Genomic DNA, 19105 nt, shown 5'->3' with positions numbered 1-19105 from the left:
GAAAGGGCAAAAGATACTTAAGTGGAAGTGAAAAATATACATTTTTATTTATCACAAACTGATTGTAAGTTCACTGCAGAGTGTCTGAATTTAAAAATATATTTTTATCTTTGATAACATTTCTTCCCTTTTATAATTATCTGAATGAGCTTAACATGTTTTGTATAATATGTAGCATCTAGTGTATGTATTTAATATGTTATGTATGCCAACTGAATGCATCTTTAAAAGTTCCACCCCACGCTTACTTTGAGGAAAGTTCAGTATTCTGTGTGCTGTACAGAGCCATGCAGGGAACTGGGCTGTGCTGAAGTGGCTCATTGTGAGCTCCACAGCAGTGTAGCTTTAAGATGGAGGTGGGCAGCGCTTCATGACGCAGGAATAATCCTGAAAGGATGCTTCAAAACTCCAGGCTGGAGCCAGGCAGCGCGTGTGTCTGGGCTGGAGCTGCAAGGATCCACGCGTCTGGCTGGACCAAGTGTCGAGAGACGCTTCGACTGCAGAATAAAACATTTCTGAGAAAAAATCTTATTTTACCTGGTCACTAGGTTTGGAAGCATTTAACCACGGCTGTCTGCTTGCAGCTCAGTGCGCTGCTGAGCGGAGCCAACTTGAGGTGAGAAGCGTTTGGAGAAGACATCTGCTGCGCTGATTGGTTTTTATCTGAGGCAAAACTTTCAAAGTAGCGCCATGGCACGTTTCATTGAACCTTTTCTTTTCTTTTCGGTCATCTTCAACCCAGTTCTCACTGATTCTCTCACTGAGGAAATTGATGTTTTGGTGTTTTTGCCACAGAACAACTCTTTTCTGTTTTCACATGCAAGAGTCGCACCAGCGATCCGTTACGCACAGGACAGGCTGAGGGCAGAATATCCTGGCTTCCACTTTAACATTCACTTTGAGAACTCCGACTCGGCCAACCACGCTGTGTTCACGCTGGCAGACAGGCCGTGTGGCCAGAAACCGGACCTTATCCTCGGCCCAGTACGTGAGTACGAGGCGGCAGGTGTGGTGAGGCTCGCATCCCACTGGAAAATCCCGGTGATTTCTGCAGGTGCTCTGGCCACCGCCTTCAAGAACAAGGAGACGGAGTACTCTCACCTGACTCGGGTCGCCCCGTCCTACGTTAAAATGGCAGAGACCTTCACCGCGATGTTCGAGCACTTCACCTGGAAAAGCGCACTGCTGCTCATAGAAGACGACATGAGGGAGCGGGACTGTTACTTCACTTTGGAGGGAGTCTACCATCTGATGGACGACTATAATGTTGAATTTGAAATAATTCATGAAGGGGTCCCTTTCAAAGTTGAAGACATCTTCAAGACTAATCAGGGCACTGAAGGTAAAGCAGCTTTAAGTCTTAATTCAAACTGTTTAGAAAATAGTTTTTGAAATAAGCTGACCATTTCAGAAATGACTATTACAATATCGAAACGCTGAGATTAATTCATATCTGTTACTATTTATAATCTAATACAAATATTGACATTACATTAAAAAAAATTCTGATTGCTGGGTTCATCATACATAGCAAGCAGTTCAAAATCCAAAAAAGGTCTAAACACCCAAATTAAACTTAAGTTTCTAAAAAATGAAATAATTACAAAGGCAGTCCAAGTACAACAGTAGTGTGTATTAAATGAACAACCCCCCCTCCCAAGATTTACCAGCCTGTAGAATCATCTTCCGCCAAAGTAGCTCTCAGTAATGTGCTGTCTGACTTTATCAGCCTCTCACACTGTTGAGGAGGTAATTTCACCCACTCTTCTTTTCAAAATGGTTTCAGTTCACTGAGAGTTGCAGACATTTATCTACAAACAGCCCTCCTGATGTCCCACCAATGTTTCAGTCAGGACTTTCAGTGGGCCATTCTAACACTTATATTTGTTTATTGCTTGTGGTAGTTTTGCTGTGTTTTTGGTCACTAACCTGATGCTGAGAGAGTTTAAGCCAGGATTTAACTATTGGACATATGATCTCACATTTGGCCACAAAATACAGAGGCATACTGAGTTCATGGTTGACAGACTGCAAGGTGCCCAGGTTCTCTGGCTGCAAAACATACTCAAATAATCATCCCTGCATAAGGTTTCACAGTTTGGATGAAACGTTTCTGCTGATATTGTGGGTTTTTGGTTTGCTCCAGCTGTCCTGGGAATTGGTGTCATTTGTCCAAGGACAGTGTTCCAGTTGACTTGTAGTTTTTTCAGATGCAACTTTACAAACACGAAGCATGCTGCTACGTTCTTTTAAAAGAGGTGAGGGTTTATCTGTGTGCACGTTCTGTGGTAGTTAGGTGATTCATATCTCTAAATATTCCTAATGTGCAAGATGCATAAATGTACTGAACTCATGTAGTGCCTTTCCAGTGATACCAACCTCTCAAAGCACTTAACACTAGTGCCACATTAACACACAACCCCCCAGTGCATCAGTAGGCAATCAGTACATCAACAGGTGGCAGGAGGAAGCTGGAATTGAACACACAACATTCAGATTGCAAGACAACTTCTCTTCCCACTAAGCCACAGTCACCTGCTGTTGTTCAACAGTTCATGAAACATTGGCTAAAAATGTGGTGATCAGTTGTGATTGCTGGGCTGACACAGATGCTAGTGATACTTGTTAAATGTCAAGCAACACAAAACCCCAAAAATCTTTGATCATAAACATTTTACTATTAAATAACCTAGACTTGTTAAGAACCCCTGTGGCTCCTTTAACATTAACATGAATGTGTATCTCATAGCATGCAATTGTCTAGGGATCACTAACCTTTTCGAAACAGAGAGCTGCTTTGAGGATGCTGAGGAATATGTAGACCTACTTGTCGAATAAATATATTTTGTATGTAAATATTTTCTTTGTAAGTGGACAGGGAATATGTTCTTTTTGTGTATCCATTAAAAAGGCAAAGTCAATAATTGTAGGGAAACCTGTGTTACTCTGGGCTGCACGTTGATGCAGTTGGTAGCACTGTTGCCTTGCAGCAAGAAGGTCCTGGGTTCAATTCCCAGGGGTCTTTCTGCATGGAGTTTGCATGTTCTCCCTGTGCATGTGTGGGTTCTCACTGGGTACTCCGGCTTCCTCCCACAGTCCAAAAAGATGGTTTGGTTAATTGGTCTCTAAATTGCCCTTAGGTGTGTGTGAATGGTTGTTTGTCCACCCTGTGATGGACTGGTGACTCATCCAGGGTGTACCCCACCTCCTGCCCATAGACTGCTGGAGATAGGCACCAGCTTCCCCACGACCCACTATGGAAGAAGCAGTATAGAAGATGACTGACTGACTGTGTCACCTTTATATGCTGCAGTGAAACCTGCATGTTGGCCAGTCATAATAAGACTCCAGTCTAAAGTCACACACAGCAGTTTTTCCTATGATAGATTTCTCTCGAAGATGTACTTAATCACCTGTGAAGCATTTAATACTTAGTGAGGCCTTCTTTTGCACGATTTACTGTGTCAGTGTGACATGACATGACATGACTGTGGTTCTGCTGAGGTGAAATGTAAGTCCACGTTGGTTTCATTACGGCCTTCAGGTCATCTGCATTGTTGGGTCTGGTGTTTCTCATCTTCCTCTTGACTATTCTCCATAGATTCTCTATTGCCCTTTTTGCACTTGTCTCTACTAGCGGTTCGCTGCAGTTTGACTCGTTTTTTGGGCCTTTCCATTACTAACAGTTACGTTAAACCGTTACTATTTTTAGTACCTGCTTGCTTGTGGCTCCAATCTTTCCAACTCAAACTGAAAATGCGATGTCAGAAGACTGTCGATCATTGATTGGTTAAGGCGCGGCGTCGCATTTCAGTAACTAATATTTTACTGTTAATCATTTTATGCTGAGCTTATTGTGTATATCACCACTATTATAGCAAAGTACCATTATGTAGCATTAGCTTGCTCTCACACATCCTCTATTTCATATCCTTCTTTCCTTTTTATATGGCATGGCATCCCTCTCATGATTTGGGGGTGTTTGGTTTTGGGGTTTTTCTCTTATTATGATTATGTTTTCCAAGTTGTTGTGTTTTGGATCCTGTTTCTGTTTATAGTTTTAGAGGTGGTGCTGTAGTTTATGTTTGTTTTCTTGTGGTTGTTTTCAGTTCATAGTGCTTTCTGGTTTATGTTCTGTTACAGTTATGTTTCTTAGGTTTGATTAGATCCTTGAATTTCTGTTTTGTTCCAGCCATTTTTCGTTTTCACTCCCTGCCTCTGTCAGCCAGCAATCAGCTTCATTTGGTCCACCTGCACCATGTAATCACTCTCCGTGTTTCACCTGCACAATGCTCCATATATACACTGCTGTTCTGTTTACTCGTCACAGAAACATTATCTCGGTTCACACCAGTTGTTGTGCCAAGCCTGTTTGTTTGTTAAATTAAAGATTTTTACTCATTACGCTGCACTGCTTCCTGCCTGTCTACATTTTTGGGTCCACTCGCCTGACATCTCACTCCTGTACTTATCCACAATTCTTCAGGTCTCACTGCCCAGAGCCTTCTTTGGTTTTCTTCTTTCACTTTGAGTCTGACAAGAGCCATAAATGGACCAGCAGTCTAGGCTGTTGTCGTGTTTACGTCTCTAAAAATCACTTCAGACCTTGGGGCCACCTTGCTATTAACAACCGCGCCCCCATTGAGATGATACTCAGTTGTAATGGAAAATGAATCAAACAGTGTTAAATTGACCTAGTCCGACCTGACCTGAGTAGATTAGGTACTAATGGAAAAGGGGCATATGGGGTTCAGGTCAGGCCAGTGTGCTGTACAATCAACCACAGTAACACCATTGTCACTGAACATGCTTTTGGTACCTTTAGCAGTGTGGACAAGTGCCAGGTCCTGCTGGAAAATGAAATCAGCTTTTCCATAAAGCTTGTCAGCAGAAGGAAGCATGAATCGCTCTAAAACATCCTGGCAGATAGCTGCGTTGACGGTGGATTTCAAAAAACCACAAAATCATCACTAACTGTGGAAACTTCACACTGGACACTACACTTCAGCAACTTGGGTTCGGTTCCTCTCCGCTCCTCTTCCGGACTCTGGGAGTTTGATTTCCAAATGAATTACAAACTACTTTCCACTAAAACAAGGACGTTGGACCACTGACCAACAGTCCAGTTCTTTTTCTCCTTAGCCCAGGTAAGTTGCTTGACATGAGTAACACATTGTCTCCCATAGAATCCCTCTTTGTGTAGTGGCTCTTAATGCGCTAACTCCACCTTAAATATTTCAATATTAGTTTTACTTTTTGAAATGAAAAGTGAACTTTTTTCAATATTCAATTTTTTAAAACTGTGGTTGTAAAAGCTGTTGCTTCAAATAAATCACAAATAATTTTTTTCTTTCTTACAGAGCTCCATGGTGACAGATGCTATTTTTAAAACATGACCTGTGAGTAATTTAATTGGTTCCTGAGGGCAGCCTGTTGCCCACAGACACTGTGTTGGCTACCTGTTGGCTGTGTAACAAAAAAAGAACAGTTGCAGTTGGTTGTCAGCAGGCAGTTTAAGTACATGATCAAAAACATGCTTGCTTTTAATTATATGATACTATGACAAATGTGTTTCAAATTTGGATGAAAACTTAGTTGCAGATTCAGATTCCTAGTTTCGTTGAGTTTGGAAACATAAAAGAGCATGACAGAGTGTGTCTGCCCCCACTGATTAGATTTCTGCTGGCAGCAGTTTGTTTGATCTTATCACACAAGCAGAGGTTAGCTGAGATGATGTCTTATTAAATAAACATCATCTGTGCATTCATCATCGCTTTGTGCTACTGCGTCATGTTAATGATGTTGCACACTGTGCTGCTTTACTGTGAGATTGACATCTTGTAATGAAACACTCTCACTAATTTTCTGTATCTGCACCCTTCTGTTCAGGGTCAAAGGGGGGGCTGGAGTTTATCCAAGCAGAATTTAAGCTGTTTGCTACCAGGGTATCTGGTCTAAGATTTAAGGGTATTTTTAGCTTTGTACTAGAGGTTTCAGACATAGAGGTTCAGATGTCTGTACATGTTAAAATTTGGACACATCAACAAGCATATCTGAAATATGATGTACCAAAGGTAAGCCTACCATTTATTTAAGAAATGTTAGATTGAATGTGTTAATCACATGTTTATTCTGTGAACAAAAATACTTTTTTTATCGAAGAATTTTCATAATTATTACACAGTTTCAAATTAAATATTTTGTTTCTAAGATAGCATCTGGTTTAATGTAAACTGAAAGAAAAAAATCAACATTATTAACTAGTGATTTTTCATTTTTATTTCTTTAAACCTGTCATAAAGAAACATACAATTCCCTTGAGTATAGTGGGACATTATACATTACAAGTTAAGAAGTGGAAAATGTTTTTTGTTTTTCAATAGCAATTTATGGATGTACAATAAACTGCTAGCAGTGCAGAACTGTTTGAGAGTGCAAATATGTTTAAGTACAATCATAAAGTAGTGCAAATCAACTTCGATCTTTTCTCTGTCTTCAAGAGATGCCTACAAAAATGGTGACCCAACTTACTGTTGTATATACATATTGTCTGTGTTATTGAACTTTAAAGGCAATCCTTATATTTTGTATTATTTTGCTCTTTAATAAAATATTAAATTGTTCTGTTGCATTGCACTACTCTACAATTTAATATTGATTCACCATGGCACAGTGTTAAAAACAGTTATCAGGTTTTCATCTTGTTTTTTTCTTCTAAAATGTCATTTAGTTAATTTTGTCAGGCTTCAGTCACATTACTTGACCCACATGCAAGGACCAGACAGGAAACAATGATCAACAAGTAGTTTAGTTCAGTTCAGTTAAGTTATCCTGGTTTCTTATAGCAGGTTGGATCTGAGGTGAGGAGGAGCGAAATTATCAAAAGTAAGAGGTAATGCGAGTTAATTCAAATGTATGTCTTATAAGCTCCCAAGCCGTGGACATGATCGAGGAAGGCTCTGCTCATTTTGGATGTAAGTAGTTGGGTGTGGAAATAGCAGTCGGGTGGCAGTGGCTTGAACTCTGAGATGTTTCAAGGCTGAGGTGTGGGAAAACACTGAAAAGTGGACAATCAGGTAGCATCTGAGGAAACCAGGGCTGCGAGGGATAATCTGGGAGGCTGGAAGGTAATCAGGTAATTTTTCACGAAGGAGAAAGTGATTTCAGAATCGCTTCATCTCAGGAGGCAAGTATCCGTAGGTTCTGGTCTTCTGAGCTCCGTCGTGGGTCCCTGTCTCCCACGTTCTACTGTGGTTCCCTGTCTTCCAAGGTCTGCCATGGATCCCTGTTTTCCGAGGTCCACCCTTGATTCTCTACACCTTTCAATCAGCCTCCTGGTAAGGTTCTCCGTAGGTTCTCCTAGTTCCATGGTCGACCTCCAGACAACGTTCTTTGTGGGTTTTCCCAGTTCCCTGGTCGACCTCCAGACAAGGTTCTTCGTGGGTTTACCCAGTTCCCTAGCCAACCTCAGAAAAGGTTCATGTGGGCTCCCCTAGACCACTGGTTCACCTCTAGACTTCTTGTGCCGCTGGCTTCAGACTTTCTGTGCCACTTAGTGTGCCAAGGGTCTCCAGACCTCCTTCGCTGTTGCTGGCTGTCAGACCTTTTTTAGTGTTGCCGGTCTCCTTGGCCTTATATCTGCCACTGGCAATCTCCAGACCTCCTTCACCGTCAGCAACCTCCAGATCTCCTTCATCATCGCCGGCGTCCAGATCTCAGTACCTTCTCGGGACGACCACCCAGTCGCCCCCAGAATTCACACCTCATGTTCCTGATCTCCGTCAAGGGTTCTCCTGGCTTCCATGGCGCTTTTCAGAATTCTGCCAAGGGTTTTTCAAGCTTCCGATCTGTTCTCCAGAGCTCTGTCAAGGGCTCTCCCGGGACCAGACTCCTGAACTCCTCTGTAGGTCCCAGTGTTCCGAGCTCCACTATGGGTTACTGTCTCCTGAGCTCTACCCTTGACTCTCCACGCCTCCCAGATGACCTCCTGGTAAGGTTCTCCATGGGTTCTCCCAGTTACCAGGTCGACCTCCAGACAAGGTTCTTCATAGGTTCGCTCAGTTTCTTAGCCAACCTCAAGGCAAGGTTCTTCATGGGCTCCCCCAGACCACTGGTTGACCTCTAGACTTCCTGTGCTGCAGACTCCCTGTTTCACTTAGTGTCTCGCGGGTCTCCAGACCTCCTACGCTGTCGTCGGCTTTCAGACCTTGTTCAATGTCGCTGGCCTCCTTGGGTTCATATCTGACACCGGCAACCTCCAGACCTCCTTCGTCATCGTAGGATCTCAGTGCCTTCTCGGGACAACCTCTCGGTCAAACCCCAGAACTTTGTGGCTCCTCGGAACGTCCTCCCCGTTATTCCTCGTTTCTATACCTGTGATTCTCTCCGTTGACCTGCTTGTGTTTCTGCCCTTGTTCCATTTCAGTCTGACTATTGGTTTGATGATGAAAGTCAAACTGATTGCAGTTTTTGGTACTAAAGCAGCACAGACATAACCTACTCTGCGTGTTAACTCTTGAAATGGAACCAGGACAGCAATAGTGTTTTACAATGGTGTTATTTGGAATCTTGTGTTGAGATCTGTATATTCCAAGGGCCTCTTCTGCAAAGTGCGACTGCAACATGTCAAATGTGCTACTACAGCAGGTCTGGCAGATTCCCCATTTTGGCTTAGCTGGGAAATTGGTGATTTAATAATCCACTTTTCCAGAACGCAAACATTCTCTGGAGTCAAAGCATCTCTGGTGTTCCTCTAGGGTAAAAGTTGGGTGTGACTAATCTGCATCAGTTTTTCTGCATCAGAGACACTACTGACTTGGAGAAAACATCAACTACCTGGTAATGGCTTGGATTGTTCAGAAATTGTGTTTCTAAAAGATTCTATGGGATCAAACTGGCCTTATTACTCTGTCATGTTTGACTTTGACTGACGTTTCTTGACCTACATGCAAGAACCAGAAAGGAAATGGTTGATGAAATGGTAAGGGTAGTTATTTTCCAGAAAAGTATATTAAAAATTAGATATTTTTTCCAGTATGCCCTGTCCAAAATTGGTCTATATGTCCCCCCCCCCCCACACACACACACACACACTCAAGTCTATTTTCACATTGTGAATGGGATACAGTGGTTGCTAACCTCGTGTAGCTACGCTAGACAAAATGAACTCTTGTCGTGACCACTGATTACCCAGCGCAGGGGAAAGAAAAAACACACAACCTCAAGTGTAGATTAGAAATAAAACCCCTCCCCCACTCAAGTCGATTTTCACATTGGGAATAGGATGGAGTAGACGCTAACCTCGTGTAGCTACGCTAGTCAAAAAACTGTTGTTGTGACCACCGATCACCCAGCGCAGGGGAAAGAACAAAAAACCACCTCTAGCTTAGATTAAAAACACAAACACAAACACCACTCAAGTCGATTTTAATATTTGACTGGTCAGGTTTATGGGATTTGTCCGCTTCAGTGCATGATTTATTTACAATATGATGCATCATAATAATAATAATAATAAAATAAAGTTTTTAAAAAAGTTATCAAACTCACCGCATGAGAAACTGAAAGGTATTCCGGCACACTTCGATGCCTCGATGGAATAAGTTGTCCTGGGGTGTTTTCTTTCCTTGGTGTCTTCTTGTGGTCATTGCTGAAGTTTCTAGCGTATGCCAGTTTGCTTCGAGATGTCCGATTATTCTCATGTCCTGCCACTCCCTTTCTGCTGCTAAAGAATCCATCCACATGTTGTACATGAGCTCTAGAGAAAGTTTGCGGCTACAGGACTGTATCCCAAGTGAAGAGTTCTCCTTTCTTCTTCCATAGCATTTACAGTCAAAGTTACATATCTTCTCCATTTCTCTGTCTCTGTTTTCCTCGAATGTTGTGATAGCAATGGCTTCTGATATCTTACGTTCTAGCTCCTCAGCCGAGCAGTCCAAAGTTTTCTTCCTCATCCTCGTCTTGGGTTGAAAACAGCTGCAACTAGGAATGTTCCCCAAAGTAATGCAGTCGCTATCATCTTCCACTTCATCTCCTTCTGATTCACAATCTGAAGAGTGTCCGGCGGCGGTGGTACTGCTGAACATGTACTCCCACAGCGAAGTGCTGTAACAGCCACGATTCAGTTCGTTTGCAACACGTTGAGCTGGGTCCATTGTTAAGAAACACATTATTTTTCATAGGAGCTGTTAAGTAGCCACGAGGTTTCTTGAAGCATGCTAGTTATTGGTCGACAAGCAGAACAAAAGCCAGCGTGGAGCCAAACAAAACCGCTACAGAAATGAGCTGAGGCTTTTCCCCTCCCCAAAATGTAAATATCAGCTGGCTGAGTTTTAGGCTGAAAACAAGCCCAGTTTAAACACAAAATTTACCATTTTAAAATCTCCGAAATTGTCATGTATAGAACTGAGTGGATACTTCATAATTTCAACTTGCACATTTTGCAATAAAAGGAAAATCACTATTTTTCTCAGAAATTGACGGTTTTTCCTCATTGTAAAAACAGCAATTTTACCAAAATGTGCACGGTACTAATGAATGCAAGGTGTATTAAGTGGCAACTGCAGCTCAATATAGTACATCTGTGTATCTGTTGACACCTGAACGGGCCACAAACAAAAGAGGGGTCCACCTGGTCCAAACGAGCACACCAACGAGAGTCATCCCAGAAGAAAACAGTCCCAACCCCCCAATGAATTACGATCTCAACCCCATGAGCCCCCCACCCCCCATGAAACCCAACATAAATTTCCCCACTGCGCCACCCCCAACCAGGACACAGATATCAAACACATGCCCCCGAACCCAAATACCATGAATCCCCTCTCCACAGGGGGACAACCCCACAGATGAGCACCACCCCCACAACCCCCGTCTAGCACCGGCAATCATGCCACGTTCAAAGTCACTTAAATCACCTTTCTTCCCCATTCTGATGCTCGGTTTGAACTGCTGCAGATCGTCTTGATTATGTCTACATGCCTAATGCATTGAGTTGCTGTCATGTGATTGACTGATTAGAAATTTGCGTTAACAAGCAGTTGGACAGGTGCACCTAATAAAGTGGCTGGTGAGTGTGCGTATATATGTGATATATATATACTGTATATATACAGGGGTTGGACAATGAAAGTGAAACACCTGTCATTTTAGTGTGGGAGGTTTCATGGCTAAATTGGACCAGCCTGGTAACCAGTCTTCATTTATTGTACATTGCACCAGTAAGAGCAGAGTGTGAAGGTTCAATTAGCAGGGTAAGAGCACAGTTTTGCTCAAAATATTGAAATGCACACAACATTATGGGTGACATACCAGAGTTCAAAAGAGGACAAATTGTTGGTGCACGTCTTGCTGGTGCATCTGTGACCAAGACAGCAAGTCTTTGTGATGTATCAAGAGCCACGGTATCCAGGGTAATGTCAGCATACCACCAAGAAGGACAAACCACATCCAACAAGATTAACTGTGGATGCAAGAGGAAGCTGTCTGAAAGAGATGTTTGGGTGCTAACCCGGATTGTATCCAAAAAACATAAAACCACGGCTGCCCAAATCACGGCAGAATTAAATGTGCACCTCAACTCTCCTGTTTCCATCAGAACTGTCCATCAGGAGCTCCACAGGGTCAATATAATCGGCCGGGCTGCTATAGCCAAACCTTTGGTCACTCATGCCAATGCCAAATGTCGGTTTCAATGGTGCAAGGAGCGCAAATCTTGGGCTGTGGACAATGTGAAACATGTATTGTTCTCTGATGAGTCCACCTTTACTGTTTTCCCCACATCCGGGAGAGTTACGGTGTGGAGAAGCCCCAAAGAAGCGTACCACCCAGACTGTTGCATGCCCAGAGTGAAGCATGGAGGTGGATCAGTGATGGTTTGGGCTGCCATATCATGGCATTCCCTTGGCCCAATACTTGTACTAGATGGACGCGTCACTGCCAAGGACTACCGAACCATTCTTGAGGACCATGTGCATCCAATGGTTCAAACATTGTATCCTGAAGGCGGTGCCGTGTATCAGGATGACAATGCACCAATACACACAGCAAGACTGGTGAAAGATTGGTTTGATGAACATGAAAGTGAAGTTGAACATCTCCCATGGCCTGCACAGTCACCAGATCTAAATATTATTGAGCCACTTTGGGTTGTTTTGGAGGAGCGAGTCAGGAAACGTTTTCCTCCACCAGTATCACGTAGTGACCTGGCCACTATCCTGCAAGAAGAATGACTTAAAATCCCTCTGACCACTGTGCAGGACTTGTATATGTCATTCCCAAGATGAATTGATGCTGTATTGGCCGCAAAAGGAGGCCCTTCACCATACTAATAAATTATTGTGGTCTAAAACCAGGTGTTTCAGTATAATGTATATATAATATGTATGTAATGTCAGTTTTTATTTACGCACTTATACCAACCATAATCGGAGAGTTTGTAATTTAAATATCATGAGACCTTAAAATTAACTTTACTTTGAAAAACCAACACTGCCAGCTCCTTGCCTGCGAAGCTGCTACAGTTGTTCGTAGAGGGAGGCGAAGGAATTCCACATCCTCCGTTCCTGCTCTGTTCCGTTCCGACCAACGGGGAAACTCCAATGTTATGTTAATTATTGAGAACAGTTCCACAACATTCTTCGTTACGTTTTCTGATACATTTTGAATGGCACTACACCCCCCCATCGGCAGCCCACCGCCACAATTTAAAAGAAATTCTAGAGGAATCCCTGGGACAGACACCACCGAGCACTGTACTTACAACGAACCCCAGACCCCACACCAAGATGGGACAAACCCACCCGGCAAGCAGTGCCCTGGCGGCACACACCTGGGGCCGGCAGTACCCACCATTCCCCCCCAACCAGACATATACATCACCACCACTGCCATGACAACCCAGTGAGAAACACTAACCAACTCACCTCCACCGTCACCACTCAGCCGATCCAAATACCAGCGGCCTTGTATTCAAAAAGAGGACACAACCCTCCCTAGTCTGTCTTACTGATTGGGCTCATCAGGATTTATAGATAAGTAAAGCTGAGTATCATCAGTGTAACAGTGAAAATTTATCCCATGCTGGTTGATAATTTTACCTATTGGAAGCATATATATAGTGAAGAGAATTGGCCCAAGCACTGAATCCTGTGGTACTCCACAATTAACCCTGGAGTTTAAAGATCACTTATCATTTACATGAACAAATTGGAATCTGTTAGACAAATAAGATTTAAACCAGCCTAGAGCTGTTCCCCTGATCCCTACAGCATGTTTCAGCCTTTCTAAGATCATAAATGTGGCATGATAAATGCTCAATGGCAAATGCATTACTTGCTTGCAAAGCCATTCATAACCGCTGAAGGGTCTTTCTTTTTTACCAATGGAGTGGGCACTTCTAAACGGTACATTCAGCTTTTCATGCTGGACTGTTTTCAGGCTGCCCAGAGCCCTCATAGCAGCAGTTTTCTCCAGGGCCACAGTTCCTTGAATGATGGATTTCACCTCCTTTAGAAGATTCGTGGTCCTTGATGTTGTCCTACTTAATTTGTTTTGTGCCTAAAATAAGTCTTGTTGTACAAAGGCACATGCAATCAACAGTTGGAACAAATGTTGACTGGCTGCTGTCATCAAACACAAGCATAACTCAGTCGCGTAACTCGCCATTGTCAATTATTTTCCATTTCTCATGTTAAAAAACACTGTTCAACTTTGGGTTCTTCCATTGACTCCTCTTGAGAAATACAAGTTCTTCTCAAAATATTAGCATATTGTGATAAAGTTCATTATTTTCCATAATGTAATGATGAAAATTTGACATTCATATATTTTACATTCATTGCACACTAACTGAAATATTTCAGGTCTTTTATTGTCTTAATACGGATGATTGTGGCATACAGCTCATGAAAACCCAAAATTCCTATCTCACACAATTAGCATATTTCATCCGACCAATAAAAGAAAAGTGTTTTTAATACAAAAAACGTCAAATAATCATGTACAGTTATGCACTCAATACTTGGTCGGGAATCCTTTGGCAGAAATGACTGCTTCATTGCGGCGTGGCATGGAGGCAATCAGTCTGTGGCACTGCTGAGGTCTTATGGAGGCCCAGGATGCTTCGATAGCGGCCTTTAGCTCATCCAGAGTGTTGGGTCTTGAGTCTCTCAACGTTCTCTTCACAATATCCCACAGATTCTCTATGGGGTTCAGGTCAGGAGAGTTGGCAGGCCAATTGAGCACAGTGATACCATGGTCAGTAAACCATTTACCAGTGGTTTTGGCACTGTGAGCAGGTGCCAGGTCGTGCTGAAAAATGAAATCTTCATCTCCATAAAGCTTTTCAGCAGATGGAAGCATGAAGTGCTCCAAAATCTCCTCATAGCTAGCTGCATTGACCCTGCCCTTGATAAAACACAGTGGACCAACACCAGCAGCTGACACGGCACCCCAGACCATCACTGACTGTGGGTACTTGACACTGGACTTCTGGCATTTTGGCATTTCCTTCTCCCCAGTCTTCCTCCAGACTCTGGCACCTTGATTTCCGAATGACATGCAGAATTTGCTTTCATCCAAAAAAAGTACTTTGGACCACTGAGCAACAGTCCAGTGCTGCTTCTCTGTAGCCCAGGTCAGGCGCTTCTGCCGCTGTTTCTGGTTCAAAAGTGGCTTGACCTGGGGAATGCGGCACCTGTAGCCCATTTCCTGCACACGCCTGTACACGGTGGCTCTGGATGTTTCTACTCCAGACTCAGTCCACTGCTTCCGCAGGTCCCCCAAGGTCTGGAATCGGCCCTTCTCCACAATCTTCCTCAGGGTCCGGTCACCTCTTCTCGTTGTGCAGCGTTTTCTGCCACACTTTTTCCTTCCCACAGACTTCCCACTGAGGTGCCTTGATACAGCACTCTGGGAACAGCCTATTCGTTCAGAAATTTATTTCTGTGTCTTACCCTCTTGCTTGAGGGTGTCAATAGTGACCTTCTGGACAGCAGTCAGGTCGGCAGTCTTACCCATGATTGGGGTTTTGAGTGATGAACCAGGCTGGGAGTTTTAAAGGCCTCAGGAATCTTTTGCAGGTGTTTAGAGTTAACTCGTTGATTCAGATGATTAGGTTCATAGCTCGTTTAGAGACCCTTTTAATGATATGCTAATTTTGTGAGATAGGAATTTTGGGTTTTCATGAGCTGTATGCCAAAATCATCCGTATTAAGACAATAAAAGACCTGAAATATTTCAGTTAGTGTGCAATGAATCTTAAATATATGAATGTTAAATTTTCATCATGACATTATGGAAAATAATGAACTTTATCACAATATGCTAATATTTTGAGAAGGACCTGTATTTTTGTTTTCTGCCCGCCGCTTAACATCAGGAATGCTGACATGGACTAACAGCAACTCAGGTGCATTGCTGCCCCCGACAGGTCAGTTGTACAAATTGAACATTGTTTTCTCTATTGTAAACCCGCAACTTCGGCTTGTGTATTGTTCAAATTTACCCTCCACTTCACAAATTTACCCGCATTTGGCCAGTGGCAGCTGCTAATTTATACCCCTGGTTATATGTCCCTACCAGCTTTACATATCTACAGACTGAAATCTTAGCTCGTTCTTCTTTGTTCAAGCTCAGTCAGACTGAATGGAGAGCTGGATGCTGGAACACCCATCTCCCACTAAAATCTTTCTTGGCCTCCAAAGGTTTACTTCCAGGATTGCCCTGTATTGAGCTCCATCTTTTGTCCCATCAACTCTGACCAGATTTCCTGTCTCTGCTGAAGAAACTAATCTACACAGCAGGATACTTCCATGTTTTACAGTAGGGATGGTGTGCTCAGTGTCATGTGAGAAATTTGTTTTCATTAACAACTATCGCATTTCATGTAGGGCAAAAACATAAATTTTAGTCTCATCTGACGAAAGCACTGTCTTCTGTGTGGTTTTAGTGTCCCTCACATAGCTTGTGGCCAAAGAACTAGATACTGTTATCTTTTTTTAGATTTTGTGGCGCTACTGCCCTTTATTCATTAATAGACAGGAAGAAGGGCAGAGAGAGAAGGGAAAACATGCCGTAAATGGCTCTGGTCAGGAATCGAACCAGAGGCAGCTGCCTCAAGGACTCTAGCCTCTGCATATGGTTCCTCTTCTCTTCTACTAACCACAGCTAGCAACTAGAGTAAGAACAGATTAATTTAGACCATTTCAAAACTATATGGTTGATGTTTCTGAATTTTTGCTCTTCCTGTATGAAAAGGTTTCCTTCAGAATCACTGGAGAATGTCTTTCTCACAGTTTTTCTGTTCTTTTTTTTTTTTTTTTAGTTAATGCAATGTCCTGCTTCTTCGTCACTTGTTTAGATCTTGTTGTGTTCTGTCTCTCTGTTGCTCTCCTTTGTTCCAATTCTTCAGTTGTACTCATAAAAAGAAATAAAGTCCAACATGTTTTCTCACGACATTATGTGTTAAAAAGAAAACTTGATTAATGTTACTTCAAACTAAACTTTTTGATTTGTTTTCTTTGGACTACTGACAGGGAGGGGGTTTTGGGGGGTGGGGGGTTGGGGTGGGGTTGTTGTTTACCTCACTGCAGAGCTCAGCTTGGATTGTTCCAGATTTTAGTGCACTTTACAACATGCAGAAAACTCTTTTATGTGAAATTAGAAACAAGATGACACATGGACATAAGGTATGGTGTGTATCAACCATTGCTTTGACTGTATGTCTGTGTTTTAGGTTTTTGAAAAATTTGTAAGGTACCTGATGTGCATGAAAATGATAATGATGAATAATGATCAATGATTAACAATGCTAATGATAAGTGTGACAGCAACTGAAACTTTTCATAAACCTGCAGTTTCTATTCATTGTGGGTGGAGCAGTCTGTTTACAAAACTGAGCTGCCAGTGCCATGTCAGAGATGTAGGATTTTTAGTAATGTTTATGATGTACCCTCACCAAAGTAGAATATAAACCCTAAGTTGGCCCTAGGGACCTAAGCTCACAGACCCCTACCCACTGATACTCATGAATCCAACTTTAACTACATCCACATGCTGAAAATGCTGTTAAAAAGAATGCCTTTTGTCTTAGCAATGTGAAAATTTGATAGAAACGTAAAACTGAAAAGTCATCTACATGAAGGAGGCTGTTTGTGTCACTGAAAAGTTGTTAGGGTTGATATTTGACTTTTGACATACTTGTTTAGGCTACATTTAGACAAAATGTATAGATTATTGACATCTACTTTTCTACTTGTATTTTTGGGCAAAATAAGGACAATGATTAAATGACCAGAAATAACAAAAAAAGACAAATGCATGGATGTCTGGGGTAACGACTTCATCTAAAGGAGCCAAATCTCCTACAATAGACCACATCCACAAAACCCTTATAGTAAAAAATCATTTTTAGGGTTATAATTCCTGCTCCTGTAGATTCCTGGCTCTTGTAATTCTTATGTTCATTAAAAACCACAACACCTCATATTACTGACATCATAGAGTAACAGACCACATTACTAATATCGCAGGTTAAATAAGGGCAATTGGATTTATAAACCTGACACATTCAGGGGAAAAACTCTCTATCTGATGAACTTACATCAACACGTCATACATCAGGGATAAAAATCTTTCAGCCATATTGGTTCCAATTTTCTGGAAATAATCTAAAGCCTTTCCCTAAAACCTTTTTTCCAAATGATACTCTGCCTATAAATGTCTACCTGATTTTGGTCTAGCCTGCTTGTCCTCTCCAGCCTGGCTCCTATCACACTTCCTGTCTCTTTGAAGCATGTCAGTGTTATCAGCTTTAGTGGGGTCATTTTGGACTTGAATGCAACTATGTTTGTTGCCTGTCTTCTATTGTTTGCCTCTCCTTGCAGAGATGAAACAGCTCAGCAAGCCCTTTTACTTGCATTATGGAACAGGCGTAACTTTAAAGAGGTGTTGTTCTGTAGTAGTGCAACCATTTTCTAACTGAAAGAGTTCAGAACGTCATTGCTGTCATTTTCTTTGTCAGATTCCATTAAGTGGAACCCTCTCCCACATGTCTACTGTAGGAACAATCACTTTGTCTTGATCTTTGAAAGAGTCAGGAATTTTTAAAGATGAGGTAAGCTTGAAAAATTGTTTTTGTTTTCTTTCCTGCAATCAAGTTCTAAAATGATCTTTGCCTGATGTCTGCACAAAGTAGAACCCAAATGCCACTTGCTCTGTGGTGGAATTCAGTTCCTCTCTGGCTATATCTGCTTTAGGTCTACAGAAAGCTTGGGAAATGGGGTAAAGCCCCGATCTTGTGATGGAGAAATGAAAAAATAAAACACAAGCTACTAAATTATGTATTAAACTCAATCCAAAAATATTTTTTGAATATGAGCATAAATAAAGTTGAAATAACAGCATAGTTTTTATGATCTAGCTGAAAGAACATCTTAAGGAATCAAATGTGATCTTTTTACATTGATATTGCCTTCATTGTGATAGGACACAGTAAACATAGTTTCACAACAAAGTTCAGAACAAGCTTTGTCATACATAAGTGACAGAAATATATACATGAGTTAATGAATTAAACATAAACATCCAAATGTTTCCAGCATACATCTTAATATCTGACTATTTGACACTGTGAACCTCAAGGCTCAAAATATGTTATATTTGGCTTCTCTGACAGCATGTAAAATGACTAAATATATTTTACACAACAAAACTTCCTTATTTTTTCTTTTCTTACTATAATACTCGGAAGTAGTTGAAATTCATCTGAAGAAAAACAGAATAAATAATTATAACACATTTTAAAGCAATATTTTGGTCAAAATAGACTTTGTAGTTGTTGTTGAGAGGTTTGTTGTCCCATATTTTCCAAGTTTCCAAATAGGGCTTCAAAATACAGCAACTGTATTATTTTTTGCAATAACTGTGTGTAATATGCATATAGCATGAACAACAGCTTGAACTGCAATAAATATTAGCTCATAATTGAAGTAGCTTCCATCCAGGCTCTCTATGGTTGTTATTTGGTCACACTTGTTTAATGAAGCGAAAAAATTGTTTTAAAAAGGAAGGCTACAATTAAATTGTTTTGTTGCTCAAACAGCAG

General features: G+C 41.7%; 1 protein-coding gene across 1 annotated transcript in view; it reads left to right on the top strand.

The window, feature by feature from the left end:
* Positions 1 to 404: 404 nt before the first annotated feature.
* Positions 405 to 19105, top strand: part of npr3 (natriuretic peptide receptor 3) — a 59151-nt gene continuing 40450 nt past the window's right edge. The window contains exon 1 of the mRNA XM_047380340.1: positions 405 to 1342. Within this exon, the coding sequence (XP_047236296.1) occupies positions 691 to 1342 (652 nt within the window). The 5' untranslated portion in view covers positions 405 to 690. The remainder of the gene's footprint in view (positions 1343 to 19105) is intronic.

The sequence above is a fragment of the Girardinichthys multiradiatus genome, chromosome 12 (assembly GCF_021462225.1).
Source record: "Girardinichthys multiradiatus isolate DD_20200921_A chromosome 12, DD_fGirMul_XY1, whole genome shotgun sequence".
Taxonomy (NCBI): domain Eukaryota; kingdom Metazoa; phylum Chordata; class Actinopteri; order Cyprinodontiformes; family Goodeidae; genus Girardinichthys; species Girardinichthys multiradiatus.
This window is presented reverse-complemented; position numbering and strand designations above follow the sequence as displayed.